The 15,710-nt window shown below is 39.5% G+C and overlaps 1 protein-coding gene across 1 annotated transcript in view; it reads right to left on the reverse strand.

The window, feature by feature from the left end:
* The window catches only part of HPGDS (hematopoietic prostaglandin D synthase), a 31,209-nt gene extending 16,542 nt beyond the window's left edge, over positions 1 to 14,667 (reverse strand). The window contains exons 1-3 of the mRNA XM_004276979.3: positions 13,419 to 14,667; positions 6,680 to 6,772; positions 1,169 to 1,278 (exon numbers count right to left, since the gene is read on the reverse strand). Coding sequence (XP_004277027.1) covers positions 1,169 to 1,278; positions 6,680 to 6,772; positions 13,419 to 13,551 — 336 coding nt within the window. The 5' untranslated portion in view covers positions 13,552 to 14,667. The remainder of the gene's footprint in view (positions 1 to 1,168; positions 1,279 to 6,679; positions 6,773 to 13,418) is intronic.
* Positions 14,668 to 15,710: the final 1,043 nt, after the last annotated feature.

The following is a 15,710-nucleotide window of genomic DNA, read 5'->3' on the forward strand; positions in this document are numbered from 1 at the left end:
GCAGTGAGGGAAAGTCCAGTGATGACGGCTGTGCAAAATCCTAGACAGCTCTACAAAGGAGAATGGAAATCTCTGGCTCGAAAGCTCCAAGAGAGTAATGGAAACAGTAGATTATCTGATATCATTGACTTCTGTGAAAAATTGCATTGGCAGGCCATTGGATAGTGTGGGAAGGTTCAGCAATAAAAGTAAAAAAGAATTAAGCAAATGAAAAAAAGACAATTACTAATTTGAGGAGGAAAGTGAGAAAGGAAATATAATCAAAGTATACCACGATGCACAGTTTTGTACAATATCTGCATAGGCATACTAATGTAATGACTGAATGTAGATTTCACCACAATTTTTTTTTTTTTTTTTTTTTTTTTTTTTGTGATACGCGGGCTTCTCACTGTTGCGGCCTCTCCCGTTGCGGAGCACAGGCTCCGGACGTGCAGGCTCAGCGGCCATGGCTCACGGGCCCAGCCTCTCCGCGGCATGTGGGATCGTCCCAGACCGGGGCGCGAACCCATGTCCCCTGCATTGGCAGGCGGACTCTCAACCACTGCGCCACTAGGGAAGCCCCCTCACCACAAAATTTTAATATTATATTAGGAGTTTGGGGGAAGGGAAGCAAAGAGAATGACTATGTAAGAGATAAATTCTAATTACTATCATAAGTCTATCAGAACTATCTAGGGCTTCCCTGGTGGCGCAGTGGTTGAGAGTCCGCCTGCCGATGCAGGGGACGCGGGTTCGTGCCCCGGTCCGGGAAGATCCCACATGCCACAGAGAGGCTGGGTCCATGCTCCATGGCCGCTGAGCCTGCGTGTCCGGAGCCTGTGCTCCGCAACGGGAGAGGCCACAACAGTGAGAGGCCCAAACTATCTAAAATTTGTGAATCAAAGAAAGCCATATTTACATATCCTATAGAAAATATGGAGATATATAAATCCTAAAGAAACAGCTAAAAGTGTTAAAATGAGGGTTGCATCTGAGGAAGGGTTAATATGAAGAGGTAAGGCTGGGAACCACTGTAGTAATTTGTTTTAAACTTTTTAATATAATTTGATATTTTAAAACTAGATGTATGTCTTACTTTGATAAAAAGGAACTTTGAAAAGCACCTAACATAATGTTTGGCAAGTGGATATGATTAATAGCAGTAACAGCAAACTGATCACGTTACTTTTATATCTTGTTTTCTCTCTGCCCAAGGAAAACGAGACATGAAATCATCCAATGTGTCCACGACTGCATCAACTTGACATTGTTGCAATTCTGTTTTTCCAGCCAAATCTATGGAATAGAGACAGGCCATTTTATGCCCAAGAATATGCTCAATTTATTTTACTATAGTAAAACTTTTTAAAAAATAGGCAATATATTAATATGGTTCAAAAATTCAAAACAGTATAAAACAGTGTCCAGTGAAGACTAACTTCCTCCTCTGACCCATTCACTTCATTTTGCTTCCTTACCTACCTACCATATTGGTAACCATTTTCATTCATTTATTTTGTATTCTTCCATTGTTTCTTAATGAAAATAAGAATCGGTATCCCACTCAAAACGCACCTTCCCCATATATCCTAGAGGTCTTTTCTTACAAGTCCCTTAAGGGCATCCTTGCTCTTTTTTCAGGTACATGGGATTCCTTTAAGTGGAAGTGCCACAATTTATTTAACTAGCCTCAACTGATTGGGTTTGTTTCCAGTCTTTTGCTAGTGCAAGTGATACTACAATAAATAACCTGTACATACATTATCATTTATCTTGTAGAAAGAATTACTGTTACATGTGCAGATAATTTTTTGTCAGGAGCATTTGTTTGCTTCCTGGGAACTATAAGTTTAAAATAATAGAAGTGTTGTTTTTTTTTCTTTACTGCCATTCGCTGACCATCATTTTGCTAAGGAATCATTCTAAAATGATTCAGTGTAGAAGCATTCTAAAATAGGTTGCATTTCAGCCAAGGGAACTGTCAACAAAATGAAAAGACAATCTACTGAATGGGAGAAAATATTTGCAAATGATATGACCGATAAGGGATTAATATCCAATGTATACAAACAGCTCATACAACTCAACATCAAAAGGACAAATAATCTAACTAAAAACTGGTTTGAAGAACTGAATAGATATTCTTCCAAAGAGGACATGCAGATGGCCAATAGGCACATGAAAAGATGCTCAACATCGCTAGTCATCAGGGAAATGCAAATCAAAACCACAATGAGATATCACCTCACACCTGTCAAAATGGCTATCATCAAAAAGGACACAAGTAACAAATGTTGGCAAGGATGTGGAGAAAAAGAAAAAGGGAACCCTCCTACACTGTTGGTGGGAATGTAAATTGGAGCAGCCACTGTGGAAAACAGTAGGGAAGTTTGTCAAAAAACTAAAAATAGAACTACCATATGACCCAGCAATTCCACTCCTGGGCATACATATGGAAAAGACAAAATCTCTAATTCAAAAAGATACATTCACCCCAATGTTCATACCAGCATTATTTGCAATTGCCAAGATAAGGAAGCAACCTAAGCAACCTATCCATCAACTGATGAATGGATAAAAAAGATATGGTGTATATATATATATATATATATATATATATATATATATATATATATATATACAATGGAATATTACTCAGCCATAAAAAAGAATGAAAGAATATTTGCCATTTGCAGCAACATGGATAGAATTAGAGGGTATTACGCTAAGTGAAATAAGTCAGACAGAGGAAGACAAATACTGTATCATATCACTTATATGTGGAATCTAAAAAGTACAACAAACTAGTGCATATAACAAAAAAGAAGCAGACTCACAGATAATAGAGAACAAACTAGTGGTTACCAGTGGGGGCGGGGAGAGGCAATATAGGAGTAGGGGATTAAGAGGTACAAACTATTATGTATAACATAAGCTACAAGGATATATGGCACAACACAGGGAATATAGCCAATATTTTATTATAACTGTGAATGGAGTGTAACTTTAAAAATTGTGAATCACTATATTGTACGCCTATAACTTGTAACTTTAATAAAAAATAAAAATACAAAATAGGTTGCTTTTGTACAAATGTATAAATTTACTAAAAATCAAGGAACTGTATATACTGACAATGGGTGAACTGTATGTAAATCACGCCTCAATAAAGCTGTTAAAAGTGAAAGAAAATGCCTTAGTAATTAACGTTCTTCTGTAAGCTATCTATATTTTCACGTGTGTGATGTTCAAAGACTGATTCTTCTTTCTGACCTTGAGAAATCCCTCCGAATTGTATCATAAGGTCTCTTCACTCATTTTCATCCCTACTTTGACTTCCACACTCAAGGCTTCAGCTGTCAATTTTATACAGATGACTCATTCAACATGTTTAGTCCCAAATTCCAGAGCCATATTCTCAGCTTCCTTTTTTTTTTTTTTTTTTTTTTTTTTTTTTGCGGTACGCAGGCCTCTCACTATTGCGGCCTCTCCCGTTGCAGAGCACCGGCTGCGGACGCACAGGCTCAGCGGCCATGGCTCACGGGCCCAGCTGCTCCGCAGCATGTGGGGTCTTCCCAGACTGGGGCTCGAACCCGCGTCCCCTGCATCGGCAGGCAGACTCTCAACCACTGCGCCACCAGGTAAGCCCTCTCAGCTTCCTTTGGGATAGTTTTCTATGTATCCTTTGGGGTCGGCCGCAACTGGGGCTACAGCAGTGAACAAAGGAGATCAATTCCTTGCCTGCATGGCACTTACAGCTAACTGGGAAAGACAGACAATGGAAAGGATACTGCAAGTTAAGGAACTTTTTCTTTTAAGAAGAGGACAAGGAAGAGCATAAGGCCAAGGAGTTATGGGAATAAGGAGCTATGTCCAGGTGTCGTCTGCCTGGCCCTTACTCTCCTGCTCAAATAGACTTCCCTCCACATGCCAGTATGTCTTCTAACCCTAGGATGATTCTATCTTCACAAACTTTCTCATATTTCCCAAATAGGCACCCCTGCAGTCATGCCAAACAAAGTATGGCCAGAATAATCTTCCTAAGCTCATAGCCATGGTTATGTTGCTTTTCCAGATAAAAATTTAAAGTTGAAGTCAGACAGAGAAAGACAAACACTGTGTGATCTCACTCATATTGGAATCTTTAAAAATTACTGCTAATAACTAACTCAAAGATACAGAGAACAGATGGTTACCAGAGGCAGGAGCAGTGGTAGGGGCAGTAAAATGGGTGGAAGTGGTCAAAAGATACAAACTTCCAGTTAGAAGATAAATACTCCCTGGCGATGTAATGTACAGCATGGTGAGTATAGCTAAGAATACCATCTATTTGAAAGTGGCTAAGAGAGTAGTTCTTAAAAGTTCTCCTAAGACCCAATGCAGCCCAAAATAAATAAATAAATAGATAAATAAATTTATTTAAAAAAAAAGTTCTCATCACAAGGAAAAAAATCTGTAACTACGTGAGGTGATGGATGTTAACTAGATTTACTGTGTGATCATTTAGCAATATATACATGTACTGAATCATTATGTCATACACCTGAAACTAATGTAATGTTATATGTGAATTATATCTCAATTTAAAAACAACTCTACAGGGGCTTCCCTGGTGGCGCAGTGGTTGAGAGTCCGCCTGCCGATGCAGGGGACACGGGTTCATACCCTAGTCCGTGAGTATCCCACATGCCGCGGAGCGGCTGGGCCCGTGAGCCATGGCCGCTGAGCCTGCGCGTCCGGAGCCTGTGCTCTGCAACGGGAGAGGCCGCAACGGTGAGAGGCCCGTCTACCACAAAAAAAACCCCAAAAAACTCTACAGTTCTTTAAGGGATGACATTAATACTCTGGCTCTTTCTTACCAGAATCTATTTTTCCATCCCTTTCTCTTTCTGCTTCCGCTCCACCCAGCAAATTTTGAAGTTCTTTCCTTTTTCTCCTGCCATTTTTTCTGTCTGGAATGTTCTAGTCCAGAGATTCTCTAAGTGAGTTCCATGGACCAGCTGCATAAGCATCATCTGGGAAATTGGTAAGAATGCAAATTTCCCACCCTAGGCCTATTGAATCACAATCTCTGGAGACAAGGCTGAACAATCTGTTTTAATGAACCTCCAAGTGATCCTGATGCACATAAAATTTGAGAAACACTGCTCAAGTCCAGATATTTCTCTTGAAAGTCTAGGTATCTTTTCATGCTGAACTCAAATGTCATTTCCACTTCAAAGTCAAATTTCCATAGTCAGAAGTCATCTCCATCTCTTATATTTAGCTATCTATCTATCTATTTATTAATTTATTTGGCTCTGCTGGGTTTTAGCATATGGGATCTTTTCTTTTTTGGTTGCTGCATGTGAATTCTTAGTTGTGGCATGTGGGATCTAGTTCCCTGACCAGGGATCGAACCCAGGCCCCCTGTACTGGGAGTGCAGAGTCTTAGCCACTGGACCACAAAGGAAGTCCCTCCATCTCTTTTAAACTTCCAAAAAATTTTGTTGGCTGAAATGTGTTAGTGTAACACAAATTTTTGTATTTTTAACATACATACATTACTTTGGTCCAAAAATGAAGGTCTAGTAATTATGGCCCATTTTATTGGTAAGATAACCATGTCTCTCGGCCTTCCTGGGTGGCGCAGTGGTTGAGAATCTGCCTGCCAATGCAAGGGACATGGGTTCAAGCCCTGGTCTGGGAAGATCCCACATGCCGCTGAGCAACTGGGCCCATGAGCCACAACTACTGAGCCTGCGCATCTGGAGCCTCTGCTCCGCAACAGGAGAGGCCGCGACAGTGAGAGGCCCGCGCACCGCGATGAAGAGTAGCCCCTGCTCGCCGCAACCAGAGAAAGCCCTCGCACAGAAACGAAGACCCAACGCAGCCAAATAAATAAATTAATTAATTAAACGAATTAAAAAAAAAAAGATAACCATGTCTCTACAGCTTGGATCATAGTGGTTTTGGGGGTAGCAAAGAGGGTGTCAGTGTCAGGAGTGGGACATGCTGATTCTGCAGATTATTTATAAAGAAAGGGTCTTTAAAGGAAGTCAAATGTAGCCTTTCACTCAAAAAGTGTTATGAGAGTGTGAGGGGAGAGAGAAGACAGCAGAGCATAAGATGGGGAAAGGCACCAGGCAAAGACAAGAACTAAGTTTCCCTTACACTCCTCATCTCATCACGTTAGCGCATGCGCTAAATAAACAATCCAGTAGCCAACTACCCACTCAGGAGGCCTCAGATGGCACTTTATGGAGGCAAAGAAGACTCCCCTTCTATTTTTTTTTAGCATGATTAGGATGAAAGACATTGGGTACATGATTTTAATAGTATGAGTCATTTCAGCCTCCCTATGCCACACGTATTTCCCATTAATTAATCTTCTCTGATAACCTGTGATATGCATGCTAGCAAAAGTTTGGGTTCAGACACATCTGTCTAATTTTTCAGCTAAATTCCAATAAGGGATTGAGGACAAGGAAGTGTGGGGCAGGAGAGACTGCAGGCAGTATAAAATTAATTGTCTAGGGAACTCAGGGGAAATTAAACTGGTAGAGATGGTATATTTATACTTCTCTGGCACTGAATCCCATTCTCCTTTGCACTATATTTTAATCCCATTCAGTAATAACGTTACTTAATGAATATTGAATATATGCCATGTTTTTTTTTCAGTTATCAAAAACTGTACACACAATAAATATATTACCTGTATTTTTGGTCAGATATCTTGCTATTGCTAGGCTCTGGTGAAGGTTCAATCCATCAACTTCCAAAATGGGAATTTTGCCAAATGGAAGAGCTTAAAATAAAATGAGCAAAGAATCAACTTCCAGAACAAAATCAAGTTATAATACTTCCATTTTACTGATAATTGTGGAAATAAAACATGATAGTAATGTTACAGAATTCTTGAATATTAATTCTAGAAGGGACATTAGGCATCCTCTAGTGGAATCTTTACATTTTACAAGTTTAAAAAAAGAGAGTTGTTAGAAAAAGAAACAGACTCACAGACATAGAGAACAAATGAGTGGCTACAAGTGGAGAGAGGGAAGAGGGGAGGGACAAGATAGAGGTGGGGGAGTAAGAGGTACAAACTATTAGGTATAAAATAAGCTACAAGGATATATTGTACAACATGGGGAATACAGCCAATATTTTATAATAACTATGAATGGAGTATAACCTTTAAAAATTGTGCATCACTATACTGTACATCTGCAACTTATATAATATTGAACAGCGACTATACCCCAATTTTTTTAGAAAAGGGGAAAAGAAGAGTTGTTAGAAGAGCTGCTATAGACTTAGTGACAGAACTGGGTCTAAACCCCAAGTTTACAGTGATACTATCGATATATATTATATATTATCTCACATACTTACTATATAATTTTTTTAACTTTTAAAGCCTTATTAAATTTTCAGTCCTCAGAGATTACATTAATTATTCTTTAAAACCATAGTCTGAGGAATATGAAGAGTTTGATATTGAGTTATGATAAGGAACTTAGCCAAATTCTTATTGATCATTTGAAGTATATAGTAAGCGACAAGCATATTTGTACAAATATAGGACAGATTCATAGCAGGTGTATTAATATTTATCTGTAAATCCTACTTTGTTTTCTTATCTAAACCTATTATATTTTTGTCAGAGAATAATTTATTATTCTTCATTATAGAAAAATTCTAAGTTGAAGATAAAAATAATTCTACCACACAATGATAAATATTTTAATTGCTTTCCCATATATATATCAAAACAAAATCATAATGTATATATGTTTGTAAACCACTTTTTTAAATTTGATAATACCTTTTAAAATCTTTCTAAATCAATAAAACATCATTTTTTAAAGCATACATTTTGCCATATGAATTAATCACAATTTTCCCAACCAGTGCCTTAGGTTGGGACATATAATTATTTTGGAAAGAGGGAAAAGAATAAAGTGCCACTCATAATCCCATGACTGTAACACAACTACTAGAATCAACCTTCAAGTGTCTTTCATTTGCACTGAATAAGTACAAGATGAACTACAGTTCACATCAGGAATAAAAACATCTTTGAACACTTACCTAATAAGTGTGCCAAGTACTATTCCAGGTGTTTGAGATACTGCAGTGAGCAAAACAAAATCCCAAATAAAACTGATACAAACTGTGATGCCTTATTTGAAGCAAAGTATGTAATCAAGAGGGAATTAACATGCCTGACATTTTGAGGGGTGCTTCCTTTTGTGCTAGGCATTGTACTAAATATTTAACGTGCCCATTCAGTCTTCTGGTACTTACAATAACCCTATGAAGTAGGTATTAACTACCATCTCATTTTATAAATGAGGAAATGAGATGAAGAGAGGTTATAGAAATAGTCCAGATCACACACCTGATAGAGGTGAGAGCCAAGTGAGAGGTGAAATCCAGTTGGAACTCTTACTCAGCTGTTTTCTAGTTCTAAGAGCCATGTTTTTGAAAGACATTAAAAATCAGAGCAAGCCCAGAGGATAGTATCCAAGTTAGAGAGGGTCTGAAAATCACATGATATGAGGATTGGCTGAAGAACTTCTACCACTCTTCACTGAAGAGGACAGAACAAATGAAGTGGAACATAAACACCATCTCCAACATGGCATAGCTATCAAATGGAAAAATAATCTTACTTATTTGGACTATCTCTAAAATGCAGAATGAGAACCAAGAAGAAATTTTTAAAGGGCATATTTTAATTAATTAATTAATTTTTTGGTGGTGGGCTGCGTTAGGTCTTCGTTGCTGCGCGTGGGATTTTCCCCGGTTGCGGCGAGCGGGGGCTACTCTTCGTTGCGGTGCGCGGGCTTCTCATTGCGGTGCCTTCTCTTGTTGCAGAGCACGGACTCCGTAGTTGTGGCTCGCGGGCTCTAGAGCGCAGGCTCAGTAGTTGTGGCGCAAGGGTTTAGTTGCCCCGCGGCATGTGGGATCTTGCCGGATCAGGGCTCGAACCCGTGTCCCCTGCATTGGCGGGCAGATTCTTAACCACTGCACCACCAGGGAAGTCCTAAAGGGCATATTTTAACTCAAGATGAAGAATAATTCTGTTACCTTTGGAGCTATTACAATGGAATGTGTTTTCTTATGAGGTGGTAAGCTTTCAGCTACTGGAAGCATTTTAGCCAAGCTTGGAATAATTGCCAACAATTGGAATATGGGCTGCATCTAACAAGAAGCAATTTAAGAAGACAAATGCTAAGTCCTTTATTTGGTTCCAGAAAAAAAGAATTTCATGGTGTTGGAGTTGTAACTTAACAGGAGCACCTGTCAAAAAGCTTTAAGAGATTTAGTGGTGCTGAATGCAAGGCCTCAGTATGATATGGCTGCCAACATATCTACTGTGATCTTGGTAAAACGTCTTAGAAAAATGTCTACACTTGTGCCAGGAGTGATGGTCCCATTCTGCTCTGTGCTGTTCCTATGCTTGCAGGCACAGGCACTACACGTAAATTAGCAGACAGAGTCTAACAGAAGCTTGTTCTACTTGGGTGGTGAGCAAACCCAAACCAGGGGAAATAAATGGAACACTCCAGGAAGAGAAGAGAGTTGTCCTTTGAACCTAGATGTGATGGCGGATCTCAGACAGTCCATAGGAAATAGTACCTAAATCAAGAAGTAGAGTCAGGGGTGGGAAGGGTGGACTGAATTTCACAATAATGATCAGAGAAACGATCAAGGAAGCTCCAAAAGTTGACATCTAAATAGAGATACTGGTAATGAGTTACCTAGGGACTCAATTCTGAATTCAGCCAAAGACCTTATCTTCAGAGTTTTCATTAAACTGACTATACTGCAATGTCTTTTTCTCTATGATGTCTTAAATTTACTAAATGTCTTATAATAACTGGATGTGAGAGAAAAAATAATTGGTTCTCCATGGATTAAAATGGTAAGTCCAAGACCAATGTATGAAAGCCACATGGAGGTAATTTCAATTTTGTATAAGGAAAATTCTTTTAAGTTTTCCTCCCTCTTCTTTCTGTTCTCCCTTTCCAGAATTTCATGGAGATGTTGGACCTCCTAAACTGGTTCATTCTCAATTTTCCTTATCTTTTTTCTCTTATTTTTTGTTTTTTTCCTATTGTGCTTTCTGGGGGATTTACTTAGTTTTCATCATTTTATTGATTTCTTTGTATCCGACATTCATTTCCAAGAAATTTTTGTCTCCATACATTCCTTTAAGATTGTATAGAATATCTTCTCTTTTCTCTGAGGATTTTATATTTTTGAACTTGTTTTCTTGCTATACCATCTTGACATCTCCAGAGGTGTTTGGTTTTAGGTCTGTTTTATATTAGAGAGTTTTCGCAAATATGGGTTAACTTTTGACTTGCCATTACTATTTAAAAGGGCAAAGAGGTAAACGCTCACTGGAACCTCAGTGTGCATAGGAGGGGCTTGCCCACAGATTGGGCTAAGCAAATTCACTGAGGGATCCCCATCTGTTCAGTATCTGTTAGACGTTTTTCTTAGACTGATCAGCTTCCCCAGAGAGAATTCCTCCCATTTCCTGTGTAAGGGATATTAGTCTGGTTGCCATTGATTGTAGAGCAGGGGAAAGGGCTGTTGGTCCCACCATCTAGTTTCTAGACTTCCACTGAATGCCATGTTTACTGTAGCATTGTGTCCGAGACATGCCTGGTGTCCTAGAATCCTCTGGTCCATCCTCTTGAAAGTAATCTCTATGCTTCTTCCAGGGAGAGAGAGGGAACTTGTGGTCATACTGCTTCTTCATATTTTTCCAGGCAACCCTGTATCAGCTCAGCTCTTAAAGTTATCTTTTGCAACCAATTCCTGACCCTCTGGAGGATCTCTGGGGTGATTTAGCTTGCCTTCTCCTCCTCCAGGCTTATATTTGAGCATCACTGGCCTTAATGGTAAGTCACCTTACCATTCTTTGACCGGTTTTCTAGCTTCCAGAATTTTGTGCTATCATATTCAAGGTTGATTTCTTTGTCCTTGGAGTGGTGGTGACTTTTTTTAAAGTACTTTAATGTTTTTAAAGGAGAGATTAAACACATGTGTACAATCTACCAGGTTTGACCAGGAAGAAAATTTTAATAGAAATATCCAATGACATTCTAGATTATAGCAGAGGGGATGGTCATAGCGAGTTTCAAACACCAGAGAGCATCCCTAAATTGGACAGGAGATGATACCAGATACAATTTGTAATAGAAACTGCTTTTCAATATCTATTCTTTGCTTTTTTTCTCAAAGTAATAAAATCCTGGATTTTTAGCTGGGCAAATGGTTGTCCACAATAAAGTCAACGTTCCCCAGCTTCCTTCGTAGTAATGCATGACCACGTGACTAATTTCTTGCCAAACAGATATAACTGATGTGATGTGTGCAACTTCCTGGTCAGGCTGTTAAAAGGAAGAGGTGTGTTCTCTTCCCTCTTCTGCACTTTCTGTGAGTTGGAATATGGAAGGAGGGTGAACTATTCACACTGTGTCAATAAGAACCCACTACGGGTGCAGATGAACAGAAATGAAAGAGCCTCATCATTGACAACATCATGGGGCAGAACTGCTATACTAACTTGGGCTTTTATGCAAAAGAAATAAATTTTTCTCCTCTTTAAGCCATTTTTGTGTTGGGTGTATGTTAAAGCATTTGAAACTGTAGCTTAACCATCATTAACTTCAAGATCCCTTTCAATTCTAAGAATATGTGAAAACATTAAGAAAATGCAGTAATTCCATTTTTAATAACAATGAAAAGTTAAGGTAGAATAGGGTATAAAGAATACAAAGAACTTATATCTAAAAACTAAAAGGCAGAATTTGTTATATGTAATACCTCCACAACTTGCTATTCATCTTGACTTATTTAATGGATAAATTTAATATTCACCTATTTTATGCCCACAGAAGCTCATGTACAAATTCTGATATCAGAAGAAATGCTTGGATATTAAAGGTAAAGTTTCAGAAGAACAGGAAATAAGATATTCTATCCCATCGGAGAAGAGTTCTCTGATAAGAAAAGGAGTAATTACAGGGGCAATGACTTCAGAGAAACTCATGCTTCCAAAAGGCAAGTGGCAATACTTATTGTGAATACGTCAATTATCATGGTATTATTTTTGTTGGCATTATCTAGTGCAAATAACTTGGGCTATGGTATTAGATGGACCTGTGTTTGAAAATCAGCTGTACCTTGCTAGGGCTGTGAACTTGGAAAAAATACCTAAACTCTGTGTGCTTCCAACTATAAAATTAATAGTTAATCCAACTATAAAATAGAAACAATAATACATCCCGTGTTGACGTGTTAGAGAAATTAAATGAAATAGGGTCTGCAGACTATCCAGTTCTGATAGCATACAAATGCTATATAGTTGTTTTCTTCAGCTTCATCTTTATCTGAAATTTTAATAATCTAGCATAAAAATATAAATTTTAGACACTTAATATTTAGTATTTCCAGGGAACATGGCAAGCATCTAGAGGATGACTTACAACTTAACTGAAAACCACACACTTTTGTTTGTTTAATAATATTTCTAATTCTTCCTCACTGTCCTGAGTGCTAAGAAGCATGTTTTCATTGTGCTACCCGCCCAATTTGTAAATTTGCTCTTTCCTCTGATCATACAGACCCCAGTTTTGTTCACGTACCCACCCCTCTCTCATATGGTCACAAAGCCTCATGAAAACTGCTTCCATCCCCTACTTCAGAGGTGGACTAGATGATTCTAAGGTTCCTCCCACTCCCTTTGCCAATGATTGGTTCAGAAATGGACACGTGACCCAATCTGAGCCAGTGAAACATGAGAGGTTTGCTGAGGTCTCCTGGAAAGTTTTTCCTCATTCTTCTGGGAACACTTAAGGAAGCAGTGCTTTCTCCTCTAGCCTCTCAAAATTGCTTTTCAACACTGCGAGGCTGGAATTGCAGCAAACATATTGCTACCAGCTTCATGATTTAGCCAACACGCTGAGGAGGAAAAATGGATAAAGCCATCCTTTGAAACCTGGCCTACTTCTGGATTTTCCGTTATGTGGTACAATTCATTTCCTTGTTATTTAAGCCATCTGAGTTTTGTTTTCTGTTACAGCAGCTTATCTTATCTATCATCCAAATGTTATTGATATCTGAGCAAGCCCAGGCTAGTCCAATGGTCAAAAGTTTGACTTCAGTATTTCCTCCATTTCAGCTCTTCTGATAAAGCTTCACGTTGTGTTATTTTTATATGCCCCCTCTGTCAGTTTTGTGTTTTCACCTCAATAGGAAATTTTCTGGGTCACAGAGCATTTATTTAACTTGCCTGAACTGCTGCTTCTCAGTGTAAAGCTCCATGAGATTTAAAAACCTTTCTATTTTCCTTTCCCTGAGGAAAGACAGAAGGTTCTGGAAACATTTTCTCTACATACATTTCCATGAACTACATTTGTGCTACTTACTTGACTTGATTTCAGGCCAATGAGATTGTTCTATTCTGTGGTCTTCATACTTTATGTCCAAATATGCAAATATATAACGAATAATTTCTGCTCTCCCCCTCATATTAAAATAAGTGAGTTTGTAGTTTGGCATGGTGCGATTCTGGAAGGAGAAAAATAGAGGAATTATTTTAACAGCCCTCTAGAGATGTTTCAACATTTTTCTTGGAGGACTTTTCGAAAACTTTTTGGCATCTTCTGAGATAACCAGAGATATTAGAAGATATTTCAAAACCAGAATTATAAATCACTACCCCAATAACATATGGAGAAAACTTGATAGAAATAAAATCTTGACTGTCTTTAAGAACTAGATGGAATATTCCAGTGAAATAATCAAATTCAAGTTTTATTTGTAAAAAGACATCGGAGTAATAGGGTATCTATATACCAAACTTCAGAGAATGGAGTCAAAAACTTTGCATTTTAAGAATTTTTTGTCCTGCCTTTAGACACATAATGAATGGTGTCGACATTTGGTTTGTTGTTTGCTTCGGTGACACAGCTGAGTTTGTGAGGACAGCTGGGTAAGGATTGCAAGAGCAGGGTACACACACAAGGCATGTAAAACCAGCCATGTCAACCTGTCATCTCCTCTCTTCCCTCCCCTGTTGCTTTTCCCTCAGAGAATCAAAAAGACTTGAGGAAATAGTTCTCTCTTCTTTTGCTGCATCCATGCTGCTGGGTTTTATTGGGTTGCTTACACATACAAACACACCCCACCTTGGGGACCTCTGCTGGGATGGGACAATGGTGGGCCTACTTGTTTATTCTCTCTCTAGAGGAGCGAGGAAGAAAGAAAGCAAACATTTCTTAGAAAGTTTGCTAAGGGCTTCCCTGGTGGTGCAGTGGTTGGGAGTCCGCCTGCCGATGCGGGGGACATGGGTTCGTGCCCCGGTCCGGGAGGATCCCCCATGCCGCAGAGAGGCTGGGCCCGTGAGCCATGGCCGCTGAGCTTGCGTGTCCGAAGCCTGTGCTCCACGACGGGAGGGGCCGCGGCAATGGGAGGCCCACGTACCGCTAAAAAATAAATAAAATAAAATTTAAAAAGTTTGCTAAAACTGGCTATATTAGTTAGATGGAGGTCATTGTGAGTTTGTGATTTGTACTATTTCATTTCCATTGTTTATAAGCTTTACAGTTAATGATTTTAAGCACTAATAGTAGAATGTATTGTAATCTTATAATGATTAGGCAACTGAGAAAGAAACATTTTCATTTGAAGTTCAGTTCTTCCACTTAGTTTCTGTGTATCTTTGGGCTAGTCAACAAAATCTCTCTGAATTTCAAAGTATTTCAAAGTCCACTTTTTATAATTAGATACTAATATGGATTTGGGGTTTTAATGAGGTAACACATGCGAAGCATTTAGCACAATGCTAAACACTTAATTATTAGCTGTTAATAACTTTGAATTCATTCTATAGTCAAGAATAAACACCACGATTACATCACACTAAAAATTAATAATATAGTAATTCAATAAAAATCATAAATAACACTTATTTAAAGAGGTGAGATTAAATACTTTATTATCTACTAAGGAAGTCTTTCAGAGATAGTAACAGAATATTAGATTAAAAGTTGAGCTCAGATACTTCCGGGAAGATGGCGGAAGAGTAAGACGCGGAGATCACCTTCCTCTCCACAGATACACCAGAAATACATCTACGCGTGGAACAACTCCTCCGGAGCACCTACTGAACGCTGGCAGAAGACCTCAGACCTCCCAAAAGGCAAGGAACCCCCCACGTACCTGGTTAGGGCAAAAGAAAAAACTAAACAGAGACAAAAGGATAGGGACGGGTCCTGCACCAGCGGGAGAGAGCTGTGAAGGAGGAAAAGTGTCCACACACTAGGAAGCCCCTTCGCGGGTGGAGACTTCGGGAGGCGGAGTGGGGGAGCTTGGGAGCCGCGGAGGAGAGCACAGCAACAGGGGTGCGGAGGGCAAAGCGGAGAGATTCCAGCGCAGAGGATCGGGCCGACCGGCACTCACCCGCTGAGAGGCTTGTCTGCTCGCCCGCCGGGGCGGGTGGGGCTGGGAGCTGAGGCTCCAGCTTTTGTCGGAGCGGAGCGCCGGGACAGGACTGAGGTTGGCGGCGTGAACACAGCCTGCAGGGCGTTGGTGCGCCGCGGCTGGCCGGGAGAGAGTCCAGGGAGGGGTCTGGACCTGCCGAAGAGGCAAGAGACTTTTACGTCCCTCTTTGTTTCCTGGTGCTCGAGGAGAGGGGATTAAGAACGCTGCTTGAGAGA

The sequence above is a fragment of the Orcinus orca genome, chromosome 4 (assembly GCF_937001465.1).
Source record: "Orcinus orca chromosome 4, mOrcOrc1.1, whole genome shotgun sequence".
Lineage (NCBI taxonomy): Eukaryota > Metazoa > Chordata > Mammalia > Artiodactyla > Delphinidae > Orcinus > Orcinus orca.